This window comes from Girardinichthys multiradiatus, chromosome 24 (genome assembly GCF_021462225.1).
Source record: "Girardinichthys multiradiatus isolate DD_20200921_A chromosome 24, DD_fGirMul_XY1, whole genome shotgun sequence".
Taxonomy (NCBI): domain Eukaryota; kingdom Metazoa; phylum Chordata; class Actinopteri; order Cyprinodontiformes; family Goodeidae; genus Girardinichthys; species Girardinichthys multiradiatus.
Window position 1 is genome coordinate 17,661,234 of NC_061816.1, and position 26,827 is coordinate 17,688,060.

A 26,827-nucleotide genomic window follows, 5' to 3' on the forward strand; every position below is an offset into this window, starting at 1 on the left:
TGATTAAATATAAATAGTAATATTATCATTATGACTTTTACCATCTTGGGGGTATCTCCAGCTTAAATAGTACAAATATTCAGGTTAACTTAATTATTTTCGCAAAGCCCTAATGATTTTATTAATGGAAATATCAAATTAACGGCTTTTTAAAAAAGCTGCTCAAGCCTAACCCAACTATTCAGTTTCATTCTAACAGACATTTTCTCCTTTTTCTATCTTTATGGTTTAACCCTTCATCAAGATTTGTAGGGATTTAATAATTTAATAATTTATTATCTTCCTGTGCGGGGCTGCCGGTTAGGACTGCTGGTCAGGGCCGGTACAGATTACTGCTAGGAGGTGAGCCAGTTTATCACAGGGTCAACACAGAGACACATATGACGAAGTTAGCACACATGTTTCTAAGGTCAATTTAAGATCAAATTCACAGGACCTGAAGTTAAACGTTGGTTCAAATATTGCACGTTGTGTCATGCTTTGCCATTTTGGAGTTGTGTTTTCATTTTTTGTTCTCTTTTGATTTGTGTTCTCCGGGTTTTTGTCATTTAGTATTGTTTCCTCATGTTTGTTTTCACCATCTGCAATCAAGCTTCGTTTAGTGTAATCAGTCACCTTCCCTCAGTTCCCCTGCAACCCGGTTCCACACCTGTTTCATGTTCCATCTGATTACCTGTCAACCATTTTCATTGGTTCACACTCCTCTTCCCTCAGTATATATGATTGGTTATTTTCATTGTTCCTGGCTCGGTCCTCCTGTTTACTTCCATGCCTATTCCTGTTCCATGTCATTGTTTGGAGACTTGTGTAAGTTTATCATTTTGTTATTCAAACCTTAAGATTCTCAAATCCACTATGCTGCTGCCAAGTGTTTTTCTGCACTATGGTTCGGTTCAACCTCACATTATGACACGTTGTTGTTGTGATTATTATTATGATTATATTATTTAATATTTAATTAAATAATAATTTGGTCTGTTAAGTGTGGCGCTGTGAATACCAGCCAAATATGGCGGTAATATTAGGACAATGAAGGAAAGGGTGAATCGACCTCTGACATTACTGAACAGCAAAACTCTGCACACACATGGAAACAATTCACACAATTTCTTAAAATACAAGAATTTATTAACAAAAATAGTTCAACTCAAAGTCAAACATATTTCAATTAACAAACTCTTTACTATACTAGAACAATTTAACAAAAACTACAAAGCAAAATGAAAGAATAACAAATACCAATAAACTATATACAAATGAGGAACAATGGAATCAAAGATAGTTAAAAACCATCACTAATAAAGTGATGCAATATTATCATGCAATGTTATTTTACGTTTGAGAACCAAGGTTTATCTTAAAGAATCTGGAAATGAGGTTAAGTTAGTCTTCGAACTAACTTAGAACAATATTTGGCATACCTTCCACAATGCAAGATCAGAAGAGCAGATAAGGTGTAAACGTCGGCCCTGCCTAGTTTTAACTGTTAGTGGTTTTAGCTAACAATGGAGGGCATATAGCTTCCTTAAAGTCGAACATGAACCTTTAAAATACCATCAACAGAAGGGTTAAAATGCATGAGTGTTGACGACGTGTTAAGGCCGATCTGTGTTTAAATAAAGTTGGTCTTAACTTCAAAACACAACACAGAACATATAATTAGTCTCAGGCTGAAATGTCTGTTCACATTAGCTGAACGAATAGCCTGCCAGCCCTTGAATGCTGAGTTTTCTCAACACTAACAAAAGAAAACATCATGAAATGGCGTGTGATGCTGGTGGCGCCTGCGCTGTCCTCTTTCAGGCAGGGGAAAAACCACTTCACACGAAGAATTACCCAACGATGAAGTACCAAAACATGACCATCTATCTAAACTGGCATGCTGGATAGGAAGAACTATAATCAGGGAAGCAGCCAAGAATCCCAAAGTAACACTGGAAGAGCTGCAGAGACACAGAACTCAGGTGGAACAATCTGTTGAAAAGAGCACTACTAGTTGTGCATTACAGAAATCTGGTTAGACCCGAACATGGTAATGAACAAGCGATGGGTAGAAAGAAGCATGCCCAAAGCACTGATAACGGATATGGAAACAGATCGGCGTTGCAAACTGGACCGGAGACGTAACCAGCATGGCAACGAGACAAGAGACACAGCACCTATGACACCTGACAGGAAGGAAGTCTGACAATCGTAGAGTATCAGAGCTTGTGACATGAAAGGAATGATGTTTGAGCGAAGAACAAGTGGGTGGATCTTCCTTTTAGAGCCAATCCTTGTGGTCAACTAACCACTACCTGACACATGTTAAAGATGTTGCGGTCAGAAGGTACCAAAATAAACACAGGATCCCCATATTAAAATATGGTAGTGGAGGCATCATGCTGTGGGAATACTTGCGAATACTATACAGCAATAGTAAAACATTGTTGTGTAACAGTCAGGGACTGCATTATTGCTTAAGTACCTGGAAAACTTTGACGGAACAATTAATTCTGGTCTCTAACAGAAAATTAAGAAAAGATGGTTTTAGAGTGGTCTAGTCAAAGTCTTAAATCTCATTGTGATCCTGTGGCATAATAAGTCAGTTAATTTTTAAAAACCTTCCGTCTTCTTGATAGGAATTGTTGCCACTAAAGGTGGCACCAGGTGGCACTTACTTTTCTACATAAGACCAGGTTGGTTCGGATAGTTTTCCCCCATAATAATTTAAATAAATATTTGGAAATAACTTTTGTATTTATGTGGGTTTTCTTTGTCTAACACTCGTGCTCGAACGAGCTCGGCCTCACGGTACCTGTCAGCCGCACAAGCCAACCACAGCCAATAGGACTCCTTCTTCAGCTTGACAGCATCCCTCAATGCCGGTGTCCACCACCGGGTTTGGGGATTGCTGCCGCAACAGGCACCGCAGACCTTACGGCCACAGCTACGGGGAGCAGCATCGACAATGGATACGGAGAACTTGGTCCACTCGGACTCTATGTCTCCAACTTCCCCCGAAATCGGGTCAAAGCTCTCCTGGAAGTAAACGTTGAATACATCTCTGGCTGAGGGTTCCACCAGACATTCCCAGCAGACCCTCACTATGTGCTTGGGCCTGCCAAGTGGTGATCAGTTGACAGCTCAGCCCCTCTCTTCACCCAAGTGTCCAAAACCTGAGGCTGAAGGTCTCCTGCCTAGGGTGTCCTGGTGCCAAGTGCAGTGATGAACACCCTTATGCTTGAACAGGGTGTTCATTATGGACGATCCGTGACTAGCACAGACGTCCAATAATGAAACACCACTCGGATTCAGCTCATGGAAGCCATTCCTCCCGATCACACCTCTCCAGGTGTCACTGTCGTTTCCCACGTGGGCTTTGAAGTCACCCAGCAAAATAATGGAGTCCCCGGGAGGGACACTATGCAGCACCCCTCGACAGGGATGCCAAGAAGGCTGGGTACTCCGCACTACCGTTCGGCCCGTAGGCCGAAACGACAGTCAGAGACCTGTCCCATACCCGAGAAGCAGGAATGCGATCATCTCATCCACTGGGGTAAACCCCAACACGAGATGGCTGAGCTTGGGGGCAACAAGCAAACCCACCCCAACCTGCCGGCTCTCCCCGCGGGCCACTCCAGAGTAGAAGAGAGTCCAGCCCCTCTCGAGGAGATGGGTTCCAGAGCACACGCTGTGCGTGGAGGCGAGCCCGACTATTTCTAGTCGATATCTCTCGACCGCCCACACAAGCTCAGGCTCCTTCCCCCCCAGCGAGGTGACATTCCACGTCCCTAGAGCCAACTTAAGTATCTGAAGATCGGGCCGCCGAGGTCTCCACCTTTGTTCGCTGTCCGATCCTCTTTGCACTGGTCCCTCATGGTTCCCCTTGCAGGTGGTGGGCCCTTTTGGGGGATGGCCCCGGTTCTCTCGTTCGGGCTTGGCCCGGCTGGGTCCCGTGAGGAGCAACCCAGCCATCAGGCGCTTTCTGACGAGTCCCGACCCCAGGCCTGGCTCGAGGGTGGGACCCCGGCTCCGCCGTACCGGGCGACGTCACGGGCTTCAATTGTGTGGTGTCTTGAGGGGTTCTTTTTCTAATATTAAAATTTATTTGATGAGCTGAAATATTTAGGTCAAAATCAAAAATGGAAGTGGCAAACGTTTTCACAGCACTGTAAATTTACAGGCATTTAAACAAACGTATTCTGAATCCAACACCTCAAATCATTAATAAATCTTATTTTTCACATTGATGTTTTGAAGATAAATATAAAGCCAGTTGGATGAAAGGTTATTTTGGCTAAATCTAAAGGTCCAGCAAGGTCATTTTGAAGGGACCAAAGCAGTTAAATGAGGCCAGAAGTCAAATTTGGGTTGTTCATTCACTACATTATCTTGAGTATTGTATTTGTTTTGTCCAATAGTGATCACTGCATTTACTTTTACCTTCCTGAGTTTTACACATAGTTAATCAAACAGCCTATCAGAGCTTACACTGCCAAAAACTTGTTTAACGCTTGTAGACACTGTTTTCAGATCAATACCAATTCCAGTTAATTTATAATACATACATATCTGTTGGTGCATCTGCCTTGCTCTGCTGCTGAAATTGGAAAAGGACTAAAACGCATTAACAGAAACCTCAAACCAATCCAATCATCATTTCTATGAAATTTTCAGTCTCATTTCTTGGAGCACTGCTGCAGCCAGCACAGTCAGCAGTTCCCAAGGGTTATTTCTCATAAAGGCACGCGTATGCAGCAAGCACCAGGGACCTTGTAAATACCCTCATTGCACACCCAGAACAACACAAGTCTCGCCTCGCTGCTCGAAACATTAATGGAGGCTCTTTCACATCAAGGCTCTGACTTTAATAGGCATAACATTTGCAAAAAAAGGGTGTTTCTTTTTTTTGCAAAGTGTGCTCTGCATCACTCTTGAATGAGGTCTTACAGGTAAAGGGCATAGTGACGCGGGATGTTATCATCACCTCAGCAAAGTCCAATGGTTTGTTTCAACTTGACCTTTAGAAAATGTCTCTAATTGTAACACTTTTCATAACAGATTCCTCTCATGCCAACCCCAGCTACTCCCAGTATGTGAGAGGATGGCACAAACAAATTAAGGCACAGACTAAACTCCCATACAGATTAAGTCAATGTCAGCAAGAGGGGGCAAAGTGCACTCAGTGATGAAAGAGGATTGAATACAATGCACACCAGAGTGCCGCCTGGTTAAATCCCTTGATGGAGGGCATCTTAGGAAAAATAACAAAAGCTTTTGATCAGCGCAGGCTTAAAGAAAATCCATTACAGATGACTAAAATGCCTTTAGTTCTAGCATGTACTGTCCACACAATGCTGTAGATTTTCCTCGATCTCCATTAAAGGCTTGAGTCAATCTGTATCAGCGGTAAAGGAAAACCTATGTGGTTTGGTGACTGAGAGCGCTCTTACACTTTTCCCTCACACACTGTGCCGATTATTGATTTGACATGTTGGAATCTGTCCATGGTGGTGAAATGAATTGACTGGCGCTCACCCTGAGGCTTTGGAGTAGGACTGCAAGGGAAACTAAATGATGGAGAGATGTTATTCCTGATCTCTGTGGAGACCTACTTATAATATCCCCACTTGTCCTCTCTTCGATCCAAAACATAATCTTCTGCTGATGTGCAACAAACAGCATTAAAGCGTTGTGAAAACCCAACACCTTTAAAAAACAATATACCACTGAAAGGTATTTACTTAATACTGAATTTACAGTGATTTGTACTTGCAAAAATGACGTAAAGGAAGAAAAATTCGAGTGAAGAGCATATCATTTACAAAATCCTGCATTTGCTTCCCAAACAATTTCTGGATTAAAGAAAGCCTCACAGCTCTTTCCAGCATGTTTTCCCAGGCAATTGTGTGTGTGAATGTGTGTGTGTGTGTGTGAGAGATCAGAGGAACCGTTGCGTCATGGACTCGGTAGCCGGGACAGATAACTGGCGCAGATGTTGGGGCAAGCCAGCCAAATCCAAACAGGAAATGCTACCAGTGGCTCTTCAAAATAACATGAGCAAAAAAATCTGATATATAGGCTATGGTGATTGCACAAGCCTAAATATTTATCATGTTTTCACTTATACTTTACTTTGACCTTTATTTATTTATAAAGCACTACAAAACAACCACAGCTGCAACAAAATGCTGCACATGTAAAATGAAGAACCATTTCAAACATAAAACAAGGAAACAACAAGAACAAAAAGTTTAAAAAAAATCAATAAACCAATAAGACAAAGTAAGAAAACAAAAAGCCAAGACCTACAGCATGCGCTGGGGTGGTTCGCAGCCGAGTGTGAAGCGGCTTGGATGAAGATCTTCCTCGGGAGGTGTTCCAGGCATGTCCCACCAGGAGTAGGCCCAGGGGACGGCCCAGAACACGCTGGAGGGACTATGTTTCTCGGCTGGCCTGGGAACGCCTTGGGGTCCCCCTGGAGGAGCCGGAGGAGCTGGAGGAGGTGTCTGGGGAGAGGGACGTCTGGGCGTCTCTGCTGAGTCTGCTGCCCCGGCGACCCGGTCAAGATAAAGCGGAAGACGACGAGTACGAGTACAAGAAAACAAAAAAGTCTCAGGTTGTGCCAAAAGTCAAAAAGTGGACAGTGAAAGGGGCACATCTGATATTGAAAAGGGAGATCATTCCATAACGTGGGAGCAACACTGAAGGGTCTGTCCCTTCTGAGCTTCCTTTGAGTCCTTGGCATCTCCAGGAGCAGCTGATCAGCTGACCTGAGGCACTAAGCAGGAGAATATGGTGAAGCAGCTCAGTGAGGTAAGACGGGGCAAGAGCATGTAAGCTTTTACAAATAAAAAAGAGAATCTAAAAATGAACAATAAAATGTAAAGGCGGTCAGAAACAGATGCACAGTTTCATATGAAGAACAGTCTTCAGCATTCTTAGAACCTGTAACACTATTTACCTAATATACAAATGTTGCATCATTCTTTTTCAATTCTTTCGTCTACAAAAATGTATCTGTTTGTAAAGACATTTCTGGTAAAAAACAAAACAATTCATAGGTAGAAAATGTGACCGACTGAACAAAACGGAGCTCTAAAAGTTTTATTTTGAAAGTCTGAACCGGAACGTCCTTTGTTGCTTTTCCTAGTCTTGCCGATGGACCCACCAGCTCAGATGCCGATCGGCAATTGGCAGGTCAGCCGAGCCCGGACGCTCTCAACGCGGGGATGAATCATTCCTCTCCGGGCCGTATTGCGCAGGACGTCTGCCAACAGTTTGTCACTTTTTAAAGAGAAACATGCCTCATTAGCTTAAGCTGGTTTAGTGACAGCCTGAAGTTTGTGGAGTGAGGTGTTCTGGTGCGGGACGAGGCCAGTCCAGTGCTGGACGTGTTCATGTCTGGACCTCAGCTTCAGTTTTAGCTGGCGGCAGCATCGCGAGTCAAGGCTGAACGTACAGGATGAAACCGGGGAGAGAGGAGCGCGGATCGGGCATCACGTTCAGGTTTGTGCCGGCGGCGTGATTCAGAAATCTCCAACATGGAGGAGAAGTTCAGCAGACTCATTTTCATCCCCATTGCTGCGGTCATTTTCCTAATGATCGGGTACCAGTATGTGTGCCCGGCTGACAGCAACACCTGCAACTTCGGAGGCCACGAGAAGGGGCTCGTCCAGCAGCGTTTGCCGGCGTTTGACTCGCTTTACTCGGAGCCGGAGCCAGACGAGGACTTCCCGGCCAAAATCACATCCAAGTTTAACTTCACGGAGCGGGACCTGGACAGGCACGTCGACTTCAACATCCGAGGCGATGATGTGATGGTGTTTCTGCATATCCAGAAGACCGGCGGGACGACTTTCGGTAGGCACCTGGTGAAAAACATCCAGCTGGAGCAGCCGTGCGACTGCATGTCCGGCCAGAGGAAGTGCACCTGCCACCGGCCGGGCAAAGCCGAGTCGTGGCTCTTCTCCCGGTTCTCCACGGGCTGGAGCTGCGGCTTGCACGCCGACTGGACGGAACTGACGAGCTGTGTGCCGGTGGTGATGAATAAGAAGGACAAGAAGAATGCCCAAAAGAGCAAAAAGTGAGTGCAAGACGCTCCATTTTCTCCTTAACCAGGCGCACCAACGAGAAGCGCAGTGTAGGCAGCCAAATATGCAGGCATTGATCTGTCACTCTATCAGTTTTATTTCATATTTATTTACACAAAAAATATTTGTCTAACTTTAATTTTAATGTAAACTCTTGTTGCATCCATTGTGTCTCAGTGAAGTTAGAAGTTAAACTTTTTAAAAATTCTTTTAAATGGTTATTTCTGCCTACAATCCTCCTTTAGCACTTTGTCTTCCTATTATTTTAATTCTCAAATTCTGAAGTCAAACAACGTAGATTTTTTTTCAGGTCATTAGATGCTTCAATGAAGGGAGAAGCAAGGAAAAAAAAGAAACAAAGAGATTTGTAAAAAAATATTGACATAAATTTAACAACTCCTAACATTATCAACATAAAATGTAGAGAACATATGTAATTATTTTGTGCCAGAGAAGTTGTTTCTGTACATTTTACTTTCAGCTTTCGCCAGTAAGGAACCCTTACTTTACTATGTTGAAGGTACAACTTCAGACTTTCCCAATGACATTGAACACATCAACACAAACTGCAAAAAAGAAGTTGAGACAAGGTAACAAGGAAGCTGTTTGTGCCTATTTCAGTTCTTATTCTTTACCTCAACCATTTTCCTACATTAAAAGGGCAAATTCAGGTTTTCTAAATGTCTTGGGTGCAGTTATAGTTGTTTTTTAGGGAAGGGGGTGGTGGGGGGTGGGTCTTAACTGTGATGCAGTTGGTAGGACTGTTGCCTTGCAGCGAGAAGGTCAAATCCTGGCCTGGGGTCTTGCTGCGTGGAGTTTGCATGTTCTCCCTGAGCGTTCGTGGGTTACTCCGGCTTCCTCCAACAGTCGACAAGGCAGAGAGATTAATTGGTCTCTCTGCCCATAGGTATGGCTGTGTGTGTGCATGGTTGTTTGCTCTATGTGTCTCTGTGTTGCCCTGGGATGGACTGGCGACCTGTCCAGGGTGTACATGCCCATGGACCGCTGAACATACACACCAGCCCCCTTGGAAGGATAAGACAGTAGATGAATGATTATATAAATTCTTAATGTAAAATTTAAGCAAAATCCCATCTGATATTTGACAGAGACTTTTATTTCTACCATAAGAAAATCTCACTTTCCTATGTTGAGTTTGAAAATTTCCAGTTTTTGATAACATTGAATGCACCGACATCGGGAGCTGAGACAGCAAAAAAGAGCTAAATGAAAAAAGTAAAAAAGATTTAAAAATACGAATCATATCTTCAAACAAATAAAATGTAAAGATAACATCGAACTGATGTCCGATGTGGTTGTTTTTGGATATTTTTCTTCAATAAGAAGTGAACTAGACCATCTTCCTATTAGTACTATACAGTATACTGTTTTATGTAACAAAGAAAATCTCTCTTTCCTGCACTGAATTTGAAAGTCTGAAAGAACTTGGAGATGAATCAGTAAAAAAAAAAACACTAAATAACAATGGGAAAAACACAAGACGAAATAAAAACGTAAGCCATAAAAATTGGAAAGAAAACACGAAGCCGATATGTGATGGAGAATTTATTTTGGCCTATTCCATTTCAGGAAGAAGGGTTCTGATTATCTGATTATTCATTATGTCACTGAATGCACAAGTATTGGAAGCTGGCAGAGCAAAACATAATTTAAAAACCTTTTACGGCTCTACAATCTCAGATTATTAATGTCAATTGTATAAATTGTAAAAAAACAACGTAGTGCTGATATGTGATGGAGAAGTTCTTTATACCTGTTGAATTTAAAGTGAGCTAATAATATTAGGTAATGTGTAATAGTCAAGTTAATAGTGTTTAATTAGGAAAATCTTACTTAATTGATCCTGTCATTATTGTTTAGTCTGTTGAAAATACACTTTGTGTCGTTTAATGCACCAGCATTCCAGTAGAAAATACGTATTTACTTTACTGATAAAAATTTGCAAAGAAAATAAACCATTTTGACCATTAGAAATTTAAAATACAAATCATTTATCCCTAAATCGTTTATTGCCACCTTTATTTCAATAATCTAAAATTTGGGTATCAAGAACTAACTCCCCCTTTTATCAATGGGCAGCTAATATCCACTCCTTCAACTTGGGGTTCCTATCCAGCAAGGATGCAACTTGGCTGAAAATTACTGAATCTGAATTACTGAATTACGTTTTTTTTTCTTTTTCAAATCTCCTTTGGGACGGGTTGTTTCTATATGCATAAAACACATGGAGCCCAAAGGAGCCGATATGTGATGCAGCAACATCAGCGTTCCAATATGTGGAATGAGTAACGATTTAGTTGTGTTATTGGTTCTTAATTATGCCAACAAAACATTGTAGGCCTTCTAATACAGTAATACGTTTTATCAACCTCCCAAAGAACACAAAAGCAGGAGCTGCATTTGGCAGATATAAATATGATGTTTTGTGTATGTGTTGGTTAATCTATCCTACTGACTATTAGTTACACAATAATTGTCATTTTACTTACATTTATCAGTCACAAAAAGCATCAAACAACTTCACATCAAGGCATATAACAGGAAACTGTGTGCCTATGCGGTCTGATGCCTTACTGGCATGTACAGCTGGGTAAAGAGGTGACAAAGATGCAGCGTTAACAAGCGCTGCACACGTCAGCACCACAGAGTTGCCTCCATCATTTTCAGGGACGGCCAAGAAGAGAAGGGCTCCTACTGATCCGAAAGGTCTGTTTCAGTTTCCTGTAATTACAGCAGCAACATGGTTAATCTTAAGAGAATAAATCACTTAAGCCGACAGGGTCCTCTGAGGTGTGCAGCTTATGTGTTCGAAGCCAATTTGGCTTGCAGCTGGTTCAGAGAGCAAATCTCCATATGTTACCGAGAGCACGAGTGTGTGTTGGTGAGACCAAGGAGTGCCTTTAAGAATCCTCAGAAATCCATTTGCTGCCCTACGTGGCCGCCATCAGACTTAATTTAACACTTTGAAATAGTTGTGAAGGTGTCTTAGAGCCGGTGAGTCAGCAACTCTCCAGCCAACACAGGTCCATTCAGTATAATGTTGGGGAGGAGAAATTCAGTGGCACTGCTGGCTGCCATGAGTTCACATTTAACATGGCATCAAATCTGGGTTGTGCAGCATTTTATGTAATGGGTATTTAATGCAATATCATCACAAAGTAGTGAACAATTGTGAAGGGGAAGGAAACAAGAGGCTTTGACTAGGCCATTCTAACACATGGATATGATTTGATCTAAACCATTTGATTGTAGCTCTGGCTGTATGTTTAGCGTCTCGAGTCTTTTGCCGCCTCAGACATGTTTTCTCACAGGATTTCCTTCTATTTAACTCCAGCCGTTTTCCATCAGCTTTGACCAGCTTCCTTGTCTCTACTAAACAAATCATCTTGTTTTTTCTTCGGTAAACATGCTCTTATTGGTCTATTACTCAAAATACCAGTAGCATACACTGAAGTCCATGTATCTGATATAGAAGATCGCTTTCAGGCTTCCTGAAGAACGCTTTCAGATAATGTGATACTGGACTGAAACATCCTTTATTGCTGTGCCATAAGGAGTTCACAGGGTCAGCTCCTCAGAGAGATTCAGTAGTTTCCGGAAGGACAGATCTCAATCTGTTTAGCAGCACTTATAGTGATTCCTCCATCTACAGTATGTCTGTTTTTTAGAGGAGGGTGTAGAATATGAGCCAAATGCACAGGTCATCATAACTCGGTCTTTTCTAAGGAAAAGACCGAGTTATGATGACCTGTGAGTCACAAATCTGCCACTCTGAGTTTAAATTTCCCAGTGGATAATACCCACTTGGTTTTCTGAATGCACAGCTTCAAAGGCAGAAATGTCAAATAAGCATGATATATTAGCCATATGGAAAATAACAATTCAGTCTATTAAGGTTAAGATTCCTTAGTTGGGGCCATGTAAGGATGATCCTTGTTCTCACAGGGCTCAGTCAGTCCTGAAAGCCTCTTTTCCTGTCACTTCAAGATCCATCGTGGATTGTGTCACAGACATAGATGGCAGCACAGGGAATTGAGCACAGTTTGCATGTTTGCAGTCATGTTTTTTTGTCTCAGCTTCTGTAATATACACTCCATAATGCTGTTTTTGTTCATGGAAATTTGTTACCATTTCAACCTTGATCTTGCATTCTGCGATATTCAAAGATAACCCTGAACTCAAACATTTTCCTCTCATCTGACTGCAACAGAAATCGCAATCCAGCCAAAGTATGCTGATGTCAAAGGATAGCTCATCCTATACACGTCATTCCCGGCTTGGGGTCTTTCTGCATGGAGTTTGCATGTTCTCCCCGTGCATGCGTGAGTTCTCAGAATCAGAATCAGAAAAGCTTTATTGCCAAGTACGTTTTTGGACATACAAGGAATTTGTTTTGGCGTAGTTGGTGCAATACAATACAAATTAAACAGTATAAACATATCTACAATATAATATAAATATATGTGCACAGTTTTAAGTGAGTGAGAGTAAATATAGAGCAGTATAAGATGCAAGAGCAATACAACAGTGCAGGTGATCATTGTGCAAGTAAAGCAGGAGTCCATGCTGAGCGTTAATGTAACGCATAGAGTTACAATTTACAAGTGTCCTGTCAGCAAAAAAAAAGGGGGGGGTGGGTGAAAGGGAGAGTGTCAGGGTGGTTTCTGGGCTTTGTTAACCAGGCTGGTGGCAGATGGGAAAAAACTGTTCTTGTGGCGTGAGGTTTTGGTCCGGATGGACCGCAGCCTCCTGCCAGAGGGGAGAGTCTCAAAGAGTCTGTGACCGGGGTGGGAGGGATCAGCCAGAATCTTCCCTGCCCGCTTCAGGGTCCTGGAGGTGTACAGTTCCTGGAGCGACAGTAGACTGCAGCCAATCACCTTCTCAGCAGACCGAATGACACGCTGCAGCCTGCCCTTATCCTTGGCTGTAGCAGCGGCGTACCAGATGGTGATGGAGGAGGTGAGGATGGACTCAATGATGGCTGTGTAGAAGTGCACCATCATAGTCTTTGGCAGGTTGAATTTCTTCAGCTGCTGCAGGAAGAACATCCTCTGCTGGGCTTTCTTGATGAGGGAGCTGATGTTTGACTCCCACTTGAGATCCTGGGAGATGATGGTTCCCAGGAAGCGGAAAGATTCCACAGTGTCAATTGTGGAGTCACAGAGGGTGATGGGGGCAGGTGGGACTGGGTTCTGCCTGAAGTCCACAACCATCTCTACTGTCTTTAGAGCGTTGAGCTCAAGGTTGTTCTGGCTGCACCAGTCCAACAGATGGTCCACCTCCCATCTGTACGCGGACTCGTCACCATCAGAGATGAGTCCGATCAGGGTGGTGTCGTCCGCAAACTCACCGGGTACTCCTGCACAATGGCAGCCCATGGCTCCCTATAAGGGATGGGTTAAATGCAGAGGACAAATTTCATTGTAATGTACATGTGCAATGACCAATAAAGATGATTATTATGAATGAGTGTGTGCATGGTTGTTTGTGTGTTGCCCTGCGATGGACTGGCGACCTGTCCAGGGTGAACCCCGCCTTCCGCCCATAGACTGCTGGAGATAGGCACCAGCTCCCCGTGACCCACTATGGAAGAAGTGGTAGAAAATGACTGACTATATATATATATATATATATATATATATATATATATATATATATATATATATATGTATATGTATGTATGTAAAATTATCTCCACAGATATAAAGGGAAGAGGCCCAGTAAAAGCTCAGATGTCAAAAAATTTAACGAGATGAGAGGGTAACAAGGGCGTAATTTCCGGGAGGGTTATAACCCCCCCCAAAATCTGATCAAGTCAATATGACCCCCCCAATATAATAACATCACTCCATATTACAAATAAATAATGCATAAATAACTTGAGCATTTGATTTTCTTTTATTTTCATTTGCCATCAAAATAATATCATCATCTGGTAATGTAACCCTCCCTCCTCCTCCTCCCAAAAACTTGGTATCACCCAACCCGCTTTCCCCACCAAGCATTCACTGTTTCCTGTACTTTTGATTTAGTCTCTGATGAGAGTGGTTGTACTCTGAAAAAGCGGCCAGACAACAATTTTTTCCTGTTGGTCGACAATAACTCTTTGTAAAAAGAGTGAAAATCAAAATGGGGTAAATACGTATGTATTGTTAAGTTAGTTTTTTCTATGGCGCACACGCCTGTACACCCAGACACACTGAATGGTGGTGGATGTAGACTAGCTCCAAAATACAGTGGTACCTAGGTGCTTTGTTAGATGTGTCACCTGGATCTCTGGGGCTGAAGCTCCAGATATTTTCAGAACAGCCTCGAATCTCACGAAAAAAGACCTTTAGGAGTTCATGTCTATTCAAAAGATGAATTAAGCCACCAAATGATAAACTTCACAGTTTTATTAAAAACAATCAGATTTGTTTCTATTGTGTTCCATATAACAACTGCCCGCTCTACCCAACCTGACAACAAGTCTAAAGGAAAAGAAGGCTAAAAGTGGTTATTTGCGCACACGCTGCACCGCGACTGCGCAACTACGCGCACAGGCTCAGGCAGACCAGCAATTTGTCCATTCTGGAGAAATCCAGAATGGCTGTTCGGTCCAGGAGCATCGGCCTGCTTCATTAATCACCCGAAAAGTTACACTGAGCGCATCAAACAGGGCTACAATAGTGGAGACATCTCATTACAGAGCAGCCATGGAGCCAACCAGAGAGTGGGAGCCTGGTGGGAGTCTCCGCCCAGGAACAGGTGGAGGCAGAGCGGCTTAACCCAGACTGAAGTTAGCATTAAACCTGAGAGCTGGCTCAGAATGGGCTAATTGTAAGTTAGCGCTAGACAGAAGGTGGAGGTTCACTCTAATAAGCATCATCAGGGTCATGATGTGGGACTTTCACCTGAGCTACAGGTGAAGTTAAATGGCCTGGCCAGGATAGAAAACAGTAGGAACCCTTTCTGTGAGCTTCTAGCTGGATCTGCATCATGATGTGAAAAATATCTGATCTTTAGTCAAAAGGTTCAAGAAAGGAGAAACTTTTTTTAAAGAAATTCTGGGATAGCTCACAGCATATTTAAAATAAATAAATGTGTTTTTAGGGGATTACCAATACATTAAAATTAAGAAAACAAGAAAATCAAATCAGTTTTTTTTTTAGAAATGTAAGAAATTTTGACAATGGAGCCTCAGGGTGGGAGAGAGTGACACAGTAAAATTTAAAAAAGTCATTAACGTACACGAGAAAATAAGCACATTTATTTGAGCCACAGTAAACATAGTTTCTCTGAGTTTAAGAACAACTTAAGTACGACGGACTGAGCCGAAGGTTTTTTCTAAATATCACAAAATGTGTCATTATCTGCTTCAGTTAGAAACTGTTAATCTTCATCCTTCACCTAAACTACTAACAAAATATTAAAACCAAGTCAAATTACTGTGAAGCTTTTGAAACACCACAATGCAGCATTTATGAATATGAAGGTGGTCTAAAAATGTTATTTGGTTCTGTATTAGAAAAAAGATGAAGTAAAAGTAAGCTTTTTATTAATTGCTGAACGGATGTGGAACAGAAAAACTGCAGAGTAAATTCAAAGCCTGACTCCTTTCACTAAAGTAAATGATTCAATAAATAAATAACAGAGCTTAACCCACCAATGCTAGACCCAAAGTTACGCCCTTGGAGGGTAATATGGATTTTCCGTCAAATTGAGGTTGTTTGCTCTCATATTAACTTTTTAAATTTATAATATTTATCAGTTGTAATGATCTGTTATGTTTATATGTGGATTTGAGAGGGCTAATAAGCTTCCACACAGCCCTGAAATCCATTTTGACCTATTTATGTTCTCTGGAGTACCTGGCATCTGCCTGTTCTCCATTCCCTATCTCATCAATCCAGCTTTTTTCAACCTTTATCAATGTTGGACAAGTTATTAGGCTTGCTAAAGAAGTGTAGAAACTCGATATTTTGCATTGAATTTAATGTGATGATTAAAATGTGGTTGGGCAGACAGAAATCAGCCTGACATCAGACTGAATCTGTATTTGTGTAATTTGAAACTAAATGCACTGGTTTAAAAATAAATTTAACTAAATTCAAACTGAAGTTAATGGTTTGAAACTTACGACGGCGTATTAGGGCCAGGCTAAGAATTTTCTTTTGTGGAAATTATGAGACTAAAGTCGTAATATTACTTGATTAAAGTGGTAATATTACAAGAATAAAGTGGTAATTTATATGACAACTCTTACAAAAAGCGCAGTCTGTCATGCGCTAAAATGAGGAATGTTGAGCATCTTTTGAAGTTATACTTTAGTATTGGTTTCACAAATGAAGGCATTCCTAATCTCTTACCACATCAGCATCAAATTATTACCAGTATCAGGACTTTGAAAGGATTGTGCATATGACTGTGTCTGTTTTGAAGAACGAATCACACAGACTTGGAAGAAATTGCTTGTTTTGTGGAAGATGAGCTGTCGTTATTTTTTTCTCGTAATATTACCACTTTATTATCGTAATACTATCACTTTATTCTCACAATATTAGCTTAACGACTTCTTATAATGTTACGACTTCATTCTTGTGATAGTATGAATTTATTCTCGTAAATAAAAATAAAAAAAAATCTCTCAGCCTTGCCCTAATACTCATGTAAAAATGTATTTCGTTGGATTGAAATATCAGTTTGATTACTTTTACTTTCAGTTCTATAATTCAATTTCAGTTACAAAATTCAGTTTTTTGTGTCACACATCCGGGTCCTTGAAGCCAGAGATTAATCAAACACAGATTTACTGATTCATGGATGTCATTCACTGTTGCTGTGTCCAAATTCAGGGGCTGCATCCTTTGAAGGACGCATTTGTAGGCCGATTACGTCATGGTGACGTGGGGCGACGAAGGCTATCCAACTTCGAAGGTCTTTTCCCCAGATTTGAAGGATTGGTCAGGTGGCCCACCCTATCCCATGATTCATTTCGGGTCGAAGTAGATTGTTCAAACGGAAGTAGCAAAGGCCGGAGAAGAGAGAAAATCTGTGAATGAAATTAGATATATTGAACAGTCGGTGAAACAAAATGAACTTTTACAATGTTTTTAGGCGAGAATGTAGTTGTGTAAACCTAAAATATGTGATCAGTTTATCAAGGTATCACTTAATTACACAAATGCGGCGATATGTTCGTCCGCTGCCCCAGCCGCCGCTCGCCTCGCCAGCTGTCAGCTGACCGGGTGGTTGAGGTGCGCTAAACCCCAAGAGAACAGCTGACTCCCGGCACGTTGTTTTCATAATCCCGCTGGGTTTCCCCAATGGGTGGAAGTTAAACAGATATAATTTAGTCAGATGATATCTTACATTAAGGTTTGGTTTGTTTATTATAATTATAACAATGAAAATTCTTATTAGTTTGCTCTACAATAAACCGATTTAAACGTTGTTCCTAAAGTTTATGTGTTAGTGTTTAAGTTGTTTAAAGGTTTACAAATAAATTAAACAAATGGTATTTGTTATCAAAGTGATTTATCTACAGTGTTAGATTTATATCTATGAACACAGAAATTATTTTGAACATTTTAAATGGCTGAATAATGAACAAGATCATAAAACAATAACATTTTAAAACAAAACAGCATTATAAGCCATCAGCAATAAGTAAAAGGGTAAATAAAAACCGTGTAGTTATTTACAGTAGAAACAGCGGTATTAACCTTCAGCCTCCATTTGTTCAACTTCACAGCTCTGCGCTTCATGCTAACACGGTTGCTAAGCAACAGAAGTTATGCTGAGGTAAGGGCAAGAGAAACGCAGACCGATGTAACACCGGCGGCAAACTAAGCTAATCTGGCATGTTTAGCTAATAGCTACAGGTAGCATAAGTGTTGCTGTTTGACCATCATTTATTTACATGATGCTTCTTATAGATGTTCATTTGACTTGGTGATTGACATCCGCCAAGCTCATGTATGCTGCACTGCTCCAGCTCAACATTTAACCCCAGGTGAAACGTAAATACATGAATCTGTGTTTGATTAATCTGTGGCTATCCTCAAGGACCCGGATGTGTGACAAAAAACTGAATTTTGGAACTGAAATTGAATTACAGACCTGAAAGTGAAAGTAGTCAAAATGAATTTTTAATACAACAAAATACATTTTAAAAGCAAATGAATTCATTTTCAAACCATTCAATTCAGTTTCACTCAGTCAGTCATTTTCTACCGCTTATTCCATAGTGGGTCGCGGGGGAGCTGGTGCCTATCTCCAGCAGTCTGTGGGCGAGAGGTAGGGTACACCCTGGACACAATTCAGTTTCAGTTTGGTGAAATTAATTTTCAAGCTAATGCATTTAATTTCAATTTACACTAATACAGATTGAGTCTGAGCAATTCAAATTCGGTTTCTGATGGCACACGTTTCTGTCCATACCTGCCACTATGACCCCATGAGCCAAGTTGGCTTGGAACGGGTGATAAGGATCTAAAATTTGAATCACCATTATTTTTGGGGAAATAACTAAGAGAACAATAAAAGTGCAGATGGTGTTTGGCTATAAATCCAGCACTGTGTGCTCAAATCATGCTTGAAAAATAAAACTTATGCTTTCAGTCATATTTCCAACTATATTGAAATTCAGTGATGATCTCATTTAATCAACAGAGGAAATAAATATTAACAATCCCAACGTTACTGTCAACTTCATTAACATTTTATCTTTGTAACAATAAATTACAATGCACAATATTAGGTACAAGAGAAGAGGAGATTTTAGCAGCATGTTCTGAAAAAACAGATATACTGACACTGTGTGATTCTCACAGGCCCTATCTGTTAAACTGCTGCATTTTGACTGCTGCTTTTCTGGAAAACCATCACAGCCATCAACAAAATCGCACTGGAACAGTGCAACTTAATGAGCCTTTCTGCTGTAAAAAGGTCAATTATTTTTAATCAGAGCTGACAATATATGTAAATGGAATAGATAAAGAGAAGATATAACAAACATGTTTAGTTTTACTGAGAAATTAACATTTTTATTTGCAGTTTTAGCCATTACCCCTGTTATCATTGCTAACTATAACAACGGTATCTCTACTTCGTTTCTAGATTGGAAATATTTCTACCTTGAGTCTACCTTGAGTCTTCCAACAAGATGCCAACATTTCGAAATCCCATATGTTTCATTGCATTTAGTGTGAAAGTCCAAAAGGATCAAACAAACTTACTTACTAACATTCACTTTGCTTCATGTTGCTGCTGTAGCTTATCGTTGCTCCTCTGTAAAACCCCAAAGATTTCTCCTGGGTTGTTATTCCTCAAATGATCCAACAAGATTTCCACTGATCTAAATGTTTGCGCAACAGAAACAACATCTATACTGTATTTTCTCCTGTCTCTCAATGGGAAGGTGTGATTCATGCTTCAGATAAAAGTAATTTATTAATAAGACGTGAGACTTATTCATGCATTTACCAGCATTTGGAGTTTGCACCTGTTTGCCTACGTCTTGAAAGAGCACTAGTAAAATGTTGCAGCTGTTTGTGGCAATAATCAGGAGTAGGGCTAAGCATTATGAGGAAGGGATAAAGGAAAATGGCATTTTGTTGCAGTGCATTCTTGTACTAAACTGTCAAAATGATGGAAAGTATTAAGGTACTAGGGCCTCTGGGATCTTAGAAACATACTAATTAATAAAAATAAAGTTTTGTCTCCTGATTATGGCATAAAGTGGTAAAATTAGACAAAAAGGCCAAACAGTAAGTAAAAATGTCTTAGGTAGTAGAATTTTAAGCTGGTTTTAAACTGCCAGATGTTTTAGTCAAAATAATAATGTTTCTGCAGGGTAAATATTTAATAGACAGGAATATGCATGACTGTGTAAATTTGCTCGTGGCTTAATTCTTCACCATCTATCACCTTATGAAATATCTGAGTCTCAGAGGGGTTCTAATGGGAGGATGACCTACAAATTCTTCATTGAACTCTTATTATTGCATACAGATTCTTAAGAGTACAAAATGTAGGAAGCTGTTGTCAGTGAAAATGTTATTTTTTTATTTATATTTTGGACACCAGACAAAGGTGTCTGTGGCTCAGTAGGAAGACTAGTTGTCTTGCAATCAGGAGGTTGTGGGTTTGATTCCAGCTTCCTCCTGCCATATGTTGATGTGCCCCTGGGCAAGGCACTTAACCTGAAGTTGCCTACCGATCTGTGTATTGGTGTATGAATGTGAGTTCGATTGGGTGAATGTGGCTCTAGTGTAAAGCGATTTGAGTGGTCTGTATTACTGGAAAGGTGCTATATAAGTTCAGTCCATTTACCATTTACAAAGATAATGTGAGTAAATACAGAATCCAATTTTCCATTTATCAGTTCACAAACAATTTTTCCAAAAGTCTTGGGGTTCAATGAGATATTTTTTGGAAAATGTGAAGAGAGCCTTGTTTTGTTTGGCCAGGTGTGGTTTTTCTCTATTCTCATGGATATATTATATATATTACCCATTGTCTTTCTTATAGTTGAATCATGAACCTTAACTGAGGCAAGTGAGACTTGCAATGTTTTAGATTTTGTTCTGGGTTTTTTTGGTACCTCCTAGATGAGCCACTGTTGCGCTGTTGGAGTAAATTTCGCAGGCCGACCACTTTTGGGAAGGTTCAGCACTGTTCCATGCTTTTTCCATTTGGGGATAATGGCAATCACTGCGATTCATGGGCTTCCCAAAGCCTTAGAAATGACTCGGTGAGCATTTTCCAAATTGATTGGTATTAATTTCTCATCTGTTCTTAGATTTGATGTGTTACTTTTTGCATTCTTTTAACCTACCTCCTGTTGTAAGACAAATTCTTTGTTAGATCTGGCAGGAATCATCTGGGTGTGGCAAGTAAAACTGAAACGAAAAAATGGGGTTAATCACAGTTCTGTCATGACTAAACTGAGGATTGGGAAGGGGGTTTGTATTTTACATAGAGACAGTTTTTAATTTATATTTTTCTTTAATATAAAATAATGCTTGAAAATCTAAAACATTTCAGTGTGACAAGAAAACATAAACAGACAAAATCTGTGAAGGGGCAAATACTTTTTCACAGCATTGAAACTAATCTTATCACTGTCTCAGGAAAAGATGAATATTTAGTACACTTGGTGCATGTTCCCGTTCCTGCTGCTCCGTTATACTGACGCTCCATCTGTCTGCTATAGAGCTGCACTTTACAGTCACCTTCAAATCACCTCTCTCCTACACATCCTTGCACCACTAATAAAACCGTGAAAAACGCAGACAACTGCTCAAAATTACATAAGCGCTTCTAAGCCTGCATTGGGAATGCTTTATGTTATTATGTCTTTGACAGATGAGAAGTATGTTCTGATACGCAGAAATAATGACCAAGAAGTGGAAAGGAACAAACGCTGGTAAGCGCCCTTGTTAACAAGAGCTTGTACAGAGCTTGATACATTAATGCTTTATGTGAATCTTGTTTACAGCGCACATTAACAAGCTAGTAAAGAGATGTGATTAAGAGATTTGTACCTAAGTCTTCTTTAGATGGCGTCTTCCTTTAGTCTTTCCTCCCTTCGTCCATCTACTAATGACTAAACATGTATATCTACCCCTCTGTATAGGTTTTTTCATTTCTTTCCTAGCTTGTGAAAAATCACTCAAAACAACCAGGTGAAGTAGCTTTCGAATGTTCACCAATTGCTTTTGCAGGGCTTTGCTCTCAGCATGGGATTCAGCACTCACTTCACAGCAGGTAATGTAATTGTTGTAAGGCCAGACGTCAAACCTTCTTCAGTCGCTGTGCTGCCCTGCTAAAATTCGGCTGCAGGTCTTTTACAGGGCACTCTGCCAGTGTAACCTCATTATTTCAGATTACAGCACAGATACAGGCCAGCTTTTTTTACTTTAACTTTTAAAAATAGGTAATCTAGTAACATTAATAACTAGGGTATCAATTGCCCTAAAAGGTTTGAGATTTAGTCACAAGGTTATCCGTCAGAGTGCAATAATGAGAATCAAGACAGGAAGATAGTAAAATAAAAGATCCATCCATAGTCCTCTAATCCAAGATCGGGTCAGAGGGGTAACGGGTCTAGGAGGGAATCCCAGACATACCGCTCCCAACCTAAAGTCTCCAACTCATTCCCAAGGCATTCCTCCGCCAGAAGGGATATACTGTCCCTGTTCGTCTCTACCTCAGGGTGTCCCCTAAAACATGCCCTACAAATCTTCATAGGGAGAAGCCCAGGAGGTCTCCTAATCAGATGCCCGTCTTACCTTAGCTGACTAGGCTGTACTCATTCTAGCCACCTGGTACATGTCTGCTGTTTTAGGAGTCCCAAGTGCTAACTAAGACCTAAAGTCCTCCTTTTTCAGCTTGTCAGCTTCTATCACCGCTGCTGTCCACCGACAGGTCTTCTGGTTGCCAACACAACTGGAACCAATGACCTTCAGACCACAAGTTCTGTAAGACGTATTGACCCAGTCCAATTTCCTATTGCCAGCACCATAGAAGAGTAACCTAGTAACATAAGTATGACTATCCTGAAGGTCTAAGTTGTAGATCTCCTAATGGGGGCTTCTAGCTGGTGTTCTAGGCTCATCGTCACATTTGAGTTCATCAGGTCTCTAGGTCAGCCTCTCCTGCCAGTGGATTAAACTCTCTAGCAGGTGGTGATCAGTTGACTGCTCTACTCTCTCTTCAACCACGTTTTAAGACTCAACACAGTAAGTCTGATAATACAATTACAAAACTGATCATAACTCTTTGGGCCAAGGTGGTCTAGTACCATGTACCACAGTCGCTCAAACATTTTGTTAATTAGACATCCCATAGCTATCAAAGAAGTGCAACCACAAAACACTTCTCGGATTTAGATCAGGGAGGCTTGTCCTCCCAAACACACCACTCCAGCTCCACTCTATCATTGTCTATCGAGGTATTGGAGTCCCAACAGGTGCACAACAGAATCCCTACATAGACACCCTTCTAGGACACCGTCCAGAAACCCCAACAAGGCTTGGTAATCTGAACAGTCAAAACCTTCCCTCACACACAACGAGATGGCCCTCTGGCCTCCTCAAGGAATAAGATAGAGGCCTGTGAGTATCCTCACACCCATCAGACACGTCTTTCTGGGCAACCGCGGATTAGAGGAGTCAGTCTACCCATATCTACCCGTATGGCTCAACCAAAGGTGACATTCTAAGAGCCAGATGATTGTGTCAGGAATCGGCATGGCCCAATCCCCACTATTACAATCCACCCAGTTTGCATATCACCCAACCTCCACCTCAACCTCCATCCCTGCTGGTGAGATATAATAAATTACAAAGATGACAACAATCAAACTGAATAAAAACATCAATAATTGCCAACTAGAAATCTAACTGGCAAACTGCCTATAAATGAAACTGTAGATATCTCACCTAAAATGTTTGTGTCATTCTTTTTAGGCAACAGCTGCCACTTCTATGAAATTGTTTGCTAAGATTTTGTAAAAGTAACAATTGTTGGACATTATGTGCATTCAGTCAGTCATTATCCTTATTTGGCACAGAAATAATTTGACTTTTTTATGCCTCGTTCATATTCAGCCTAAGGAAAGACATTAGTCCCAATTGAACCCTATTTAAATCCAGGTTTAGACATCAGCAGAAGATTTTACTCCCTGTAGTGGAACCCAAAGTTAGAACCCCTTTTTAGGTCATAATTCACCAACTGAGAAGCCTTAACACGAACATAAGAAATAAGTGAAATAAAAAAATAAAACACAAATTTTGTTCACCATAGCTGTTCCAAAAATAAAATTGGTAGTAAGGCTCTAGTTCTGTTTATTTTGGTTTTGATCCTCATTTTTGACCGTTGACTCTTGTTGACTCTTATGAAAGAATGACAGCTTATGACCCATGATCAAAGCAAATTAACTATAAGCGATCTTCTGTTGGTAGATATTACTTATTTGAGTCACAAATGCATATTTCCTTGTAGTAGACCAAGAGTAGATGACAGGAAATTATTTTGTCAGTTGTCAAAGTTAGTGAAAAATGTTCCCTGGTGGGAATTAATTGACAGTTTCTTTTTGTGGGTTAGAAGTTAAATAGTCTGTAAAACCCTGGTTTAGACTGTAGGCAAAATTGTCTTTTAAAAAACCTTTTGTCCAGAGGGTAAAAAGACAGCACTGACTTCTAGTATTAATCCTTTTGTTGGACATCTCTGAAAACAACCATTGGTATGTGGTACAGAGAGATTGTTTAATTGTTCCTAACTATTCTAAAATGACATTTTACCCATCAGTGATTGAAATAAAAAAAACAATAAATTGTATTCTGGATTCTTACAAGTTTTATCGTCACCTCTCAGTCTGAGATTTTAATTTTCACGTAAAGGTGAATGCGTGGATCTTTTGGAAATGTAGGCTAACAAAGATTAAAAAGACTCAGTGTTTAGCACTCGTTTCCTCGCACAACCCTGGCTTACGGGTGGATTCGGGGCAAATGTCCTCAGCTTTTTGCTGATAAGATGTCGACATTTGGTGTTCCTGTTTAGGCGATTTGTTAGAGCACCAGCTTGAGTGCCGTCTGTTGCAGTATAAAAGAACGTGTTATAGAACTTGCTATAGGTTATATTACACTCCGTGTTTTTTTACTTTAAATATGTGTTTTATGTTTTAGGAAATTATTAACCCACAAGAATTTGATGTACTTAGAGATTATTTATTGGTTAGAATTTAGCTTTATTCTACCTAATAAAATAAATTTGTGTTTTCCTTTTTTCGGCTATGTGTTAAAGTATGCTAAAGACAGGGTTGGCTTTATCTAAAGTAAAAAAAAAAAACAAGCAAACAAAAAAAGCTTTTGTAAAGTCAAGAAGTGCCATTTAGCTGGTGGTTATAAGTTGACCCATTTGGTAGGGATCTAACTTCTACACTAACAAACAACAACAAGCTTATTATTTGGTTTGCATTTGTAAGGAATATCTGGCCATCATTTGATGACCTGAAGCCCAAGCAAACTTGCATCCAAAGCCCAGCATCAGGTCCAGCTCAGAATGGTTACAAAACACACTGAAAACAAAATGCTAATTTTGGTGTGGCCCAGTCAGAATACAGCCATGCATCAAAATGCATCAAGATGCTGTGGCATGACCTGAAACAGGTCGTCCACGCCATGAGAACCACTAGTGTGGCTGAAATTAAACAATTTTGCAACAAGTGGGCAGAAAATCCCCCACAGCGATGTGAAAGACTCGTTGCCAGTAAACGGAAACACTTGATGTCAGTTTTTGACACCAACAAGTTAGCTTTAAAGGGGGAAACTTATTTTCACACATGGCCAGTGTTGGTTTGGATAGCTAGTTTGGATAGTTTGTCTTAACAATTTTAGACCAGGTAAGCTGCAGTGGAAAAAAAATCTTCTTTATCCCATCGCTAACTCACTGCCAGGAGGTAATGTAACACATTTACAGCTAGCAGTGTGTATGAACAATCCCTATTTGTGACCAAAAAAGATCTGAAAAGACATTTCATTAAAACATCAAATACTAAAATACCCACTTGCCAAATCTAATTTTAGTCACTAGGGAACAAAGGAACAAACAAAGGAAAGAAAAAAAAAATTCAATATGCCTACAAATAAAAGGAAATTTAATTGGAGTGTGTATTATATGCATATGAAAACAATGTGGCAGAAATATTTTTAACATGGCAAAAATATATATTTTTGGAAGATTACAAATATCAGCTTTATTGACCTTTTTTCTTGATTGTTTTAAGTGATTGAATAATCTATTAGCAGATGTTAAGTGCACCCTGCAAAGTAAGGAATGGGGGGGCTTATAATGACAGAAACAAGGAAAAAAAGGCACAGACTGTCGGTAACAAGAGGCATTTTTATGTAAATTAGGATTTTAGAATCTGGTTTAAAGATGTAATCTTATGGTGAAATATAGAACAAAATTAAAGGCATTTATCAAATAAACACACAAGAGAGACAGCACACAGCTATGTCGGACTGATATTTCAGATGGTCTTGGTAATCTCCACAGTTCTTGCCTGGATTATGGATACCCTAAGAAAGGTTTTTTTATGCTTCGAAGGAAGGACGGAGGAGGATGGAAGAGAACTAATCCAGACGTCCGGATTTGCGTTTAAAGCCATGGACTGAGATTGAAGAACAGCTTATAAATACACATCGCTGGCATCAGTGTCTGTGATAGAGATGTCTTTTAGAAGATGTGTGAAGGAAATTAAGAAATTACCTTTAAAGTATACAGTTTGTTTTACATCGTTACATTACAACTGCAAGTGTTTTGTGGCATTTGTGGAAAAACAAGAACTGCCTTTGAAAACCCACGCAGTATTAAGCCAGGTTTAATGGATGGGTGTGCCCAAGTCTGTTTTTGAGTAAAAATATGTTTTTTTACTATGGCATTAAGATGAAAGGAAAAAAACATGGCTAATAAATATACATATATTATGTGCTGTACCTAATGTTTTTCATTTAAGAAGGTATACATTTGTATAGATTTATGGTACATTCCCACAACTGAGCTGCGGATCTTTGCAGCTCCTCCAGAGTTACCATGGGCCTCTTGGTTGCTTTTCCGTATAATGCTCACCTTACCCTGCCTTTCAATTTAGTGGATTATATTTTTATAACCTAACACTGTATTCATACATCTAGGTTGCCCCACCATCTGCTCTAGAAATCTGCAGATTTTATGACCGAACA

The 26,827-nt window shown here is 40.3% G+C and overlaps 1 protein-coding gene across 2 annotated transcripts in view; it reads left to right on the forward strand.

Moving 5' to 3' along the window:
• The first annotated feature begins 765 nt into the window (after nucleotides 1-765).
• LOC124861231 (heparan-sulfate 6-O-sulfotransferase 3-B-like) overlaps nucleotides 766-26,827 on the forward strand; it is a 43,440-nt gene continuing 17,378 nt past the window's right edge. The window contains exons 1-2 of one of the 2 annotated variants that reach the window (XM_047354768.1): nucleotides 766-807; nucleotides 7,136-8,068. In XM_047354768.1, coding sequence (XP_047210724.1) covers nucleotides 7,527-8,068 — 542 coding nt within the window. In that variant the 5' untranslated portion in view covers nucleotides 766-807; nucleotides 7,136-7,526. Of the gene's footprint in view, nucleotides 808-6,523; nucleotides 8,069-26,827 lie in introns of those variants that run through there. The other variant, XM_047354767.1, reaches the window with a different exon arrangement.